We start from the raw sequence: 10,847 nt of genomic DNA on the forward strand, positions 1-10,847 counted from the left end.
CTTCCCTACCAGGGACCAGGGATAGAACCCGCCGCCTAGGTATGTGCCCTGACCAGGAATCGAACCCAAACCTTTTGGCGTACAGGATGATGCTCCAGCCAACTGAGCCACCTGATCAGGGTGAAATGGCAGATTATTAAAGGGATTTTTTTCTCTAACCAGAATGGCCAGTATATTCCTAAGAAGAACTTCTCTAAAACTCTTCAGGTAAATGGCATTTAGTTGGGGACAGATTCTCTTTGGAAATGAATGAAAGAACTCATTGTTTTAGGAAATCAACAGTTTATACTAATCATTTAGTATGCATGTAAATACATTCTGTAATGGTATTCCAATTTCCTTAAGTTTTCTTTTTAGGAGACTGACATTTATGCTCTTTCCTGTTCAAGGTTAAAGCTGGACTTGGCGTCAACATTGTGGGCGTTGCTGTGGTGATGCTGGGCACGTTCACCTGGATTGTGCCCATGTTTGACCTCCATACATACCCTACTTGGGCTCCTTTAATTAGTAATGAGACCATGCCATGACAAGCACCAATGCTCTGACCATCCTGTGGTGAGTTTTGGGAACCATTAAGAATTCACTGCAGAATTTCACTCTGAAAAACTGAGGACACATTTAAGTCCATCCTGGTGTAGCTTCTGCACTTCCAGTGAACACTCAAAACCTGCTGTCACAACTCAGTCTGCATTTCCTTTGAGATGCAGCCAGAGTGCCTAAGTGCCTTCATCAAGAAGCCCACAGTTGGGATTTTGCGCATGGACCATAAGTATCCTGCTTCATCACAAGAATAATTTATAACTTGACCTTCAAAGAGGTCATTTGTTTCATCTTACCATTTGGGTTCAGTGTGACATTTCAAATGTCAATTTATTATTTGAGAAACTTCCCATAAAGCTATATATATAGAAAATAAAAAAATACAAGTTAATTATGTACTTGGATAAATTATTTCTGTAGTGTTGTTCAAGGGAATTTTCTGAAGAAACAAAATTGTGGTCATCTTGTGGTATAAAAGCAAAATTTAATCTAAATAAATGTGAATCCAATAAACAATAGAAACCTCATATATAAGGACCAATTTCCACTTGACCTTATGGTTGGAGTAATATAATTTGTACTTTTATGATCTCAGTGCACTGAGAAATACATTTTGTAGACCTATGATTTGCACCATTAGCACAGTTAGAAAAGAAAGCTAAACACTGTAAAACTATTACCACACTTACGTATAATAATTTTGCTTAAGTGTTTATCTTATTTTAGAAATACATAATGTCATAAATGATTCAGAAATTTAAATGAATTTTCACTTCATATATGTGTAGAAAAAAGTACATAACTCCGTTATATCAACATTGAAATAAAAAAAACACACAGGGAAAATAAGGAATGAAAAATTAAAACTATTAGGATACTTATAAAAAATATAAATTATTTATGGACAAACCATAAAGAGAAAAGAACTGAACATTTAAACAAAAGTAGGAAGAGGCCCGGCTGGTGTGGCTCAGTGGTTGAGCATCAACCTATGAACCAGGAGGTCATGGTTGATTCTCGGTCAGGGCACATGCCCAGGTTGCAGGCTCAATCCACAGTAGGGGGCGTGCAAGAGGCAGCTGGTCAATAGTTCTCTCATCATTGATATTTCTATCTCTCTCACCCTCTCCCTTACTCTCTGAAATTAATAAAAATATTTTTTTTAAAAAAAGAAGGAAGAGAACAGTCTTCTAGCTCTCAAGATGTGAAAGAATAAAGTCTATTGGCACTTCAAATTTAGACTAAAGGGAGAAAATGTAATCAAAAACAAAAGAAGATGGGTATATAGAAAAAGATGGAAAAGTTAAAGCAGTAATTCTCATGAAAAAAAATAAAATGAAAGGTAAGGCTTAAAAAATACCTTCGCAGTTTTTAATTTTCATGAAAGTCATCAAACCTGATTTGGTTTTATTGTAAATTAAATATAGTAAAGATGATTTTTATTAAAGACTAGGGGCCCGGTGCACAAACTACACTGGGGGGAGGGGGTCCCTCAGCCTGGCCTGCACCCTCTTGCAGTCTGGGAGCCCTCAGGGGATGTTCAACTGATGGCTTAGGCCCGCTCCCCACTGAGAACAGACCTAAGCTGCAGTCTGACCTCCCTCTGCAGGAGGTGACCAGCGGGCCGATCAGGGAATGGCGTGGGCAGTGAGTGGCCGGGCCTGCCTCCCATTGCACCACTGCCACTGGTGGCCTCCCTCTGTGGGAGGTGACCCCAGCGGGCTGATGGGGGGGGGGGGCGATGCCGGAGGGGGGGGGTGCCTACCCCGAATCGCCCCACCGCTGCTGCTGCCCATGCTCTCTCTCTGCAGGAGGTGACCAGGCAGGCAATCAGGGGATGGCACTGGCCCTCATTGCCCTGCCATCGGTCTCCGCCGCCCCCCCACCCTGTCGCCGTCTCCTCCCTCTGCCCACTGGCACGTGCCTTGGCTGGCCTGACACCACCTGCTCGCAGGCCCTGCCCTCTGCCGACCAGTCACTCTGCTATTCAGTCTATTTGCATATTATGCTTTTATTATATAGGATGATTTTTTAAAACGGAATACATTTCTTTAGGAAATTATACATTATAGATTGCCTGTATTCATTATTTGTCTATTGAAAGCTTAATAATTTCCTTCAAGGCAAAATTTGTCCATTTAAACCTTAAACTATAATATGGCTGCTTTGTGTATCTCTTCTATGTTCACTCTTTCACCTGGTCCCTTCCCTATCATGGTACACATTTATTTATGATCCACAGTATCAATTACATTTCTGCTTTTTTCTAGCCGTTCAATTTATCACTGATGAATTACATTGTATGAAGAATACATTTTTATTATGAAAATAAAAAAAATGACTTTTCAAATTATAATGAATAAGTTTTGTTCTCAAGAAAATAATGTAAATATTTCAGCTTGAATCATTCTAATAAATTACTTCCAACAACTGCCAGCTGAGTACAGGAAAAATAATACTTAGTCAAAATTTGTTTACGTGAGCTAGATAGTTCTCTTGCTACATCTCTATGTTTGGTTGATGTATCAAAAATGACTTAATTCACCCATTTCACGTTTGCCCCATTTCCATCAAGTCCTCAATCTCTGTTAGATTGAGAGTACATACTGTCTTTGGAAGTTTCTAAAAGGCAGCCTTAACAGATGATCAAATAAATGTTTGTCCTCCCACTCTGTGGCAGATAGTGTTTTTGTTATTTCCTTGATCCTTACTTAAGATTAACTAGAAATTTCTGTCACTTTAAATCGTAGTATTTTACTGAGGATTAGAACTTGTCTAGATAATAGTCGCTATTTCACTAAGTGCCTTTTACTGTCTGTTCATCTAAGCACTTAGAGGGCTTCACTGGCATATGTGCATTCCTCACCCACTCCAACTGCCTCTGTCCATGTCAGCATCCTCAGAATTCAGACTTCCTTTCTCCCAATTGTGTGCACTGCTTTCACCTTACTTGGTATCCAAGACTTTGTTCTCTCCTTTTCAGCCTGGGAGGTGAGGAGGTACACTTTTAGCCAATATTTCTAATAAATGTATTAGCAAAAATTAATAACATAATATCATGGCACATTAATTGTGTCTTGAAATGTGTACTACATCTTGTTATATGTAAAAGATTATTGTTAGATATATCTCTGCCATGGCTAAATCACAAAGATTACTTGACACCAAAAGCATAGTCCACAAAAGTCCATAAAAGCAAAAATGAATAAATTGGACATCAAAATTTTAAACTTATGCTCAGCAAAAGACCCCACCAAGCCCTTGTTGGGTAGCTCAATTGGTTGGAGCATCATCCTGTACACCAAAAGTTTGTGGGTTCCATGGACACAGTTAATAGTGTGATGAAGGCCTGGGGCAGGAGGTGGGTGCAGGGTGGAGGGGTTCAATGCGGGGGGGCGGGGATGGGACATCTGTAATACTTTTAACAATAAAGATAAACTTGAAAAAAAGTTTGTGGTTTTGATTCCTGGTCAGCACGTAGGTTGCAGGATCCATCCCTGGTCCAGGCATGTATGGGAAGCAACCAATCAATGTCTCTTTCTCTCTCTTCTCTCCCTTTTCCTCTGCCTCTTTCTCTCCTTTTGTCTCTCCCTCTCCCTTCTTCTCTCTTAAAATTAATAGAAATATATCCTCAGGTGAGGATAAAAAAAAAGACCCCATTCAAAGGATGAAAAACAAACTGCAGGATGAGAGAAAATATTTGCAAACCACAGGGACTAATATAGATACTATATAAGGAACTCTTAAAACTCTGTAAATAAGCAATCAATCCAATTAGAAAATGGGCATAAGGTATGAATATACATTTCACAGAGGAGCATATATAGATGTTCAATGAACACATGAAAAGATGTTGAACATCATTATCAATTAGGTAAATGCAAATTAAAACCATGGTAAGCTATTGCTACACACTTGTCAGAAAGGCTAATATAAAGAATAGTGAGAACACCAACTGCTGGCAAGGATGTGGAAAAACTCAATCACTCAGGCAATGTTGGTGGAAATATCAGTAGTACAGCCAGTATGGAAGACAGACTGCCAGTTTCTTGACAAAAAACAACAACAAAAACAAACAAAAAAACACACAACTGAATATGAAACTGCATATGACGCAGCAATCGCAATCCTGGGCATTTATCCCAGGGAAATGAAAATGTATGTTCATACAAAAACCTACCTACAGATATTTATAGCAGCTTATTAATAAAAGCAAAAATTGGAAACAAGCCAGATGTTCTTCAATGTATGAATGGTTAAGCATATTGTGAAACATTCATTCCATGAACTGTTATTCAGCATTAAAAAAGAACAAGGCTTTGCTGTATACTGATTTGGGTCCTTTTAAGTCTCAGGTCTAGTGGAAGTCTTAAAGTGTCTTTGGCCACACAAGTTGGCTAGGCATGCCTTGAATGCCTCTTTAGTGCTGGTGATGTTTTGCGTTAAGATAAGTTGTGTGAGAGTGGCTGTAAATATTTATTCCTTACATCATTATAAGGCCTCTAACTGCAAACAGTAAATTACAATTTTTTAAAAAAAGTGGATATGGAGGTTGGGATGGAAGATTCTGTTGACAGATTGGCTCTTAGAGATTCAGACATCACTCCCCAGCTACACCTGAACTTTGGAGAGCTAAAGAGAGGGATATAATACTCTGTACACTCAGGGGTAACATTGAGCTTTATTTTTCTCTTCCTTTTTTTGTTCTTCATAAGCCATCTGTTTTTCATTCCCACTATCTGAATGGCTGATGGAATGTTTTTAAAGCACTCAGAATGTCAGTGTGGGGACTGAAAGATGTACTACACCATAATTGCATGTTCTCAATGAATTTTTACATTGTTAATTTTTATTAGAGTCTGAGTAAGTGCCTCCTAAGAGGCAAAGAAACAGTATCTGAAATTATCAAAGCAATCATCGCCATATCTCTAACTTCTCCATGAAGAAATGTCAGTTGATGAATTAGGAGATTTTCCAAAAATTTATTGTTGACATTTTCTAATCACTCTTTTTATTCCCTTAGAAAAAAAAATATAACAAATGATGATTTAAGAGTACTATCTGTTGCCCTAGCCGGTTTAGCTCAGTGGATTGAGCATTGGCCTATGGACTGAAGGGTCGCTGGTTCAATTCCAGTCAAGGGCACATGCCTGGGTTGCGGGCTCGATCCCCAGCAGGGGGCATGCAGGAAGCAGCAGATCAATGAGGCTCTCTCATCATTGATGTTTCTGTCTCCCCCTCTCTATTGCTCTCTGAAATCAATAAAAAAAATATTTTTAAAAAAGAGTACTCTCTGCCTCTTGAGTATTATTCTAAACTCCTATAAGAGTGTATATAAGAATTCTAGAAAGAGTTGGAAAACCAGGAATTCTCCTACTTTTAGAAGTTAGAATTAGTTGTAGGCTGGTTCAACCCAATGTACAAAGCATTGTTTTATTTTATTTTAGTTTTAAATATATTTTTATTGATTTCAGAGAGGAAAAGAGAGGGTGAGAGAGATAGAAATATCAATGATGAGAAAGAATCATTGATTGGCAGCCTCCTACATGCCCCCTACTAGGGATTGAGCCCACAACCCAGACATATGCCCTGACTGGAAATCAAATCATGACCTCCTGGTTCATAGGTCGATGCTCAACCATTGTACCACACCAGCCTGGACAAAGCATTGTATTAAAGTAAGATTTTGTGATGGGTTCTAGGAGTTCTTCATGGCAATGCAAGATTGTAATAAATATTACTGTCACTCTTAGGGGAAAAAAAATAAAAATCAACATGGGCTTCTGGAAAAGACCATTTAGTCCACATTTCCACTTTTTGGATAAATATGAATACACAAAGATCTTTGATATGAAAAACTCATTGATTGGTTGTTTTAAAGAAGGTCTGGCCAAGTTTTTGGTTTGAGTATTTGAGTGAAATGTGAAAGCCTGGGGGTAGGAAAGCAAAGTGAAGAGAGACTTATTAAAAGGGCCCTGGTGATTCCTTGAGATCCTGCCCCACATAATTTGCAGGCCTACCCAAGCTGTTTTCAATAGCTTATCCATATAAATAGCCTGTCTGGCTCAGGCTTCAAACTTTCCTAAAATCTCTCAAAGCAGCTGCAGCATGCCCCAGACATATCAATAAGAAGCCCAAGAACCAGCACTAGTAGCAGCCTGCCTTGCTTGGTAGCTTGGCCTTGTCTGTGTACTTCCAAGCCCAACACAAGTAGCAGCCATCTTCAGATTGCTCTGTAGCTTATTCTAGGTGGCCCCAGGCAGTGGCTGACTTTGCATGTCTCAGTAGGCCCCAGAGCCAGTGTATCTGGTGGTCAGCTTCAGACCATGCCAAATTACATCTCTACACATCCCCAAGCAACACACTTAAGGGGCAAACTCAGTGAGCACCAAAGCCCCACTGAAGCAAGCCCTGCTCCATAGGGATGTTTCCTGCACAGCAGCTCTTCCACTGTAGTTGCAGCTGGTCCTCACCACCTAATGACCTGGAGGTCAATTCCTCCTAGGGACACCAACAGCAATCAAGGCTCAACTACAACAAGACAATGTACACAGCCCACACAGGGGTGCACTTAGAGTGCCCAGCTCAGGTGACTGGGGAGGGTGAGCCACTGGCCCTCTTACTACACAGGCCACTCTACCAATTCCAGGAGACATAACAGCTTTACCTGATATATAGAAACAAACACAAGAAAGCAGCCAAATTATGGAGATAAGGAAACATGTCACAAATAAAAGGACAGAAGAAATTTAAAAAAAAAACTAAATTAAATGAAAGCAAGAAAACTACTAGACACAGAGTTAAAAACAATGGTTATAAGGATGCTCAAGTATTATAATGAGAGCTTCAAAGGACGTATGATAATTTCAAGGGTCTTAGTGAGAACATTAAAGCCATGAAAAAGAACCAGTCAGAAATTAAGCATACACTACATGAAAAAAAGAATAATTTACAGGGATTCAACAGTATAGTAAAGGATACCTAGAATCAAATAAATGATTTGGAATATGAGGAAGAAAAACAAACAAACAAACAACACCCAATCAGCAGAGCAAAAAAGAAAAAGGAATCCAAAAATGTAAAGATAGTGTAAAGAGTCTCTGGGACAACTTCAAGCATAACAACATTTGCATTATAGGGTTGTCAGAAGGAGAACAGAGAGAAAAATATATTGAAAACCTATTTGAAGAAATAATGACAGAAAAATTCCCCTACCTGGTGAAATAAATAGACTTACAAGTCCAGGAAGCACAGAGAGTACCAAAGAAGAGGAACCCAATGAGGCCCATACCAAGACACATCATAATTAAAATGCCAAAGTTAAAAACAAAGAGAGAATCTTAAAAGCAGCAAGAGAAAAGCAGCTAATTATTTACACAGGAGGATCCAGAGACTGTCAGCTGATTTCTCAACTGAAACTGTGCAGGCCAGAAGGGAGTGGCAAGAAATATTCAAAATGATGAATAGTAAGGACCTACAGCCAAGATTACTCTACCCAGCAAAACTATCATTTAGAATTGAAGTTCAGATAAAGAGCTTCCCAGACAAGAAAAAGCTAAAGGAGTTCATTACTCCCAAACAAGTATTACATGAAATGTTGAAGAAGAAGAAGAAGAAGAAGAAGAAGAAGAAGAAGAAGAAGAAGAAGAAGAAGAACAACAACAACAACAACAACAACAATAAGAACAGGAAAATATGAACAATAAAATTGCAATAAATACATATCTATCAACAATTGAATCTAAAAATCAAAATAAATGAATAAGGAATTTGACGAACAAAATAAACTGATGAGTAAAATAGAACTAGAGGCATGGGAACATGGAAGAGCCTAAGGAATCTCAGTGGGAAAGGGGGAGGGAGTGAGAAGGGATTAACCAAAGAGCTTCTATGCATATATGCATTACCTATGGACACAGACAATAGGGTGGTAAAGGCCTGGGTGGTGCTGGAATCTGTGGAGGGGAGCAATAGGGAGGAAAAGGGGAACATGTGTAATAGTGCCAACAATAAAGATTTTTAAAAAATAAAAATAAAAAGGGCAATAGGAAAATGTAATAGTATTAAAATAGTATCGAAATGCCTTTGAACTTAAGTTTTTTGCCAGAATATTATTGTCTAATTTAAGAATAGAAAAGTAAAATATGAGTTAAGAGACTTATTTTAAAACAAGAACTACCAAGCTTTGCATATCACTGTTTTCTGGTTGTATAACTTTGGCCCAGTTATTTAACTCTTTCATCCCCAGTTTCCCTGTCTGTTAAATGTCATAATAATAGTGCTGAACTGTTGTCCAATTTCATCATCAAGGTTATGATATTTTTATTATGTGAGTTGAATATCGTCCTCACTTTTATTATTCTCTGGAATAATTTATATTATATATAGGATTGTTTTACTTTCAAAATTTGAGAGAAATTGACTACATAAATACCTGAAAAATTTCCCCAACATTTTAGTATGAAAATTCTCAAATGAACAATAAAGTCTATAGAACTTTAGTGAACACCCCTGCCACCTAGATTCTACCATTAACACTTTAGTCTACTCACTTTATAACATATCTGTCTGTCCAACTAGATTTTTGATTAGTTAGTAGATTTTAAATTTGATTCTTTTTTGATATAAATCAATTCAAATTTTCAAAACTTTTGTTATGAGTGACTTTCACCTTAGTTTTTAAAATTATTAGAATAAAGTTTTTAATCTGATCCTTTTTATTTTATCTACTGTATTTGTAACTATGCTTCATGTCTGCATTGTTTTTACAAATCATGAAATAGTTTACAGAACAAATATCAATAAATTACAACAAATCAATTTTATACGGTGTTTCCTGATAACAATGTAATAAAATTAGGATTTAATAGCAAAAAGATAGTTCACAATAACCCGATGTGTTTAGACATTTTAAATATTTCTAATAATTTTTCTACAATGTAAATTGTATATTTTATGTTGTTGTGTATGTTACATATGTTCTATATGTTACTTGTGAGTAACATCTTTATGCTTTAGGCACTTAATACTACCAACTGATTTGTGGTTATGTTCAATATGCATTTTATTTTCTACTGCATTTGTTCAGATCTCATTTGTGCTGCTTTAATAAGATTCTGCAATTTTATTCACAGGGGTCCCATGCTGATTTTGTATTTTTATATTATCATAAGCAGAACAAATACTTTTCAACTGAGCTACTCTTTTTGTGGAATTCCATACAATGTTCACCTGATCCACTATGTCCCCCTTCATTTGCTTCAACATGGTTAAAACCTGTCATGCCATCTGTTCTTGCTGGGAGATGGCATGTGTCACTGGTTTTTCTTACTCAGATTTCTGTTTCTATTCAGATTACTTATTCTTTTCTGACTCTGTAAAGGGGTTGTTTGAAGAACATTTGCTGAACACGGAGAATGACAATTGTGCATTGCTGTTGCTGATATCTTAGAAGAATATATTCCTTTTCTAAATAGATGGGTTTTCCCCAATATATTTTTTCCTAATATATAGAATCAGCAACACAAGAACTCTGGACTGAGATCTTCCTTCATTATGATTTCTTTATTTGGTTATGCTTCCTTCATTCAGTTAGTTATAAGACTTCATGCAAAGCTATAATGGGCCCTAGCATTATTAATAATAGCAGCTCACACTTAGAGAGTGATTATTATGCATAAGGCCTGGTTCTTGGAGATTTACATGTGTTCATCACATATTTTGGATGTGGATATTTTATTCCACAGTACTCACAATAACATTTTTAACTTTCTTCCTACAGTGTGATATATTTTATGTTTGTCCCACCAATTTTTTAAAGGTAAAAACATTATTTTAGCTCATATTCAATGTCAGCAGAGTTAGTTATAAACAAGTTTTCAGCATTTTCCTCCTGTCTTTATGATTAAAATTAAGATTGCCATAATATTTTAGATTAGCATAATTTCAGTTATTTTTTTGCAAAGGCTATGGGGAAATATACAGAGTCAGCCAAAGTAATTTATTATTTGGCCTTTAATACATTTAAAGTCTGTCCATTGACTATAAAAGATTATAAACAATTCTCGCAGTTTTACAATTATTTACTCCTCTATCTATTTGATACTGTTTACTAAAGCTATATCCACTGCCTTTGCATGCTTATTTAATAGTTTTTATTTAGGTTCAAATAGATAAGGGAAAAGCACATCTTATCTAATAAAGAGGGAATATGCTAATTGACCATCACATCCTCACAAAGATGGCAGCACCCACAGCCAATAAGAAGGTAATATGCTAATTGACTGCCACCCCCTCAAAGATGGAGG

General features: G+C 37.1%; 1 protein-coding gene across 1 annotated transcript in view; it reads left to right on the plus strand.

Moving 5' to 3' along the window:
* SLC13A1 (solute carrier family 13 member 1) overlaps positions 1-527 on the plus strand; it is a gene marked incomplete at both ends in the record, with an annotated part of 89,357 nt that extends 88,830 nt beyond the window's left edge. The window contains one exon of the mRNA XM_079786443.1: positions 390-527. Within this exon, the coding sequence (XP_079642569.1) occupies positions 390-527 (138 nt within the window). The remainder of the gene's footprint in view (positions 1-389) is intronic.
* Between the last annotated feature and the right edge of the window lie 10,320 nt (positions 528-10,847).

Source organism: Cnephaeus nilssonii, assembly GCF_951640355.1.
Source record: "Cnephaeus nilssonii genome assembly, chromosome: 12".
NCBI lineage: Eukaryota > Metazoa > Chordata > Mammalia > Chiroptera > Vespertilionidae > Cnephaeus > Cnephaeus nilssonii.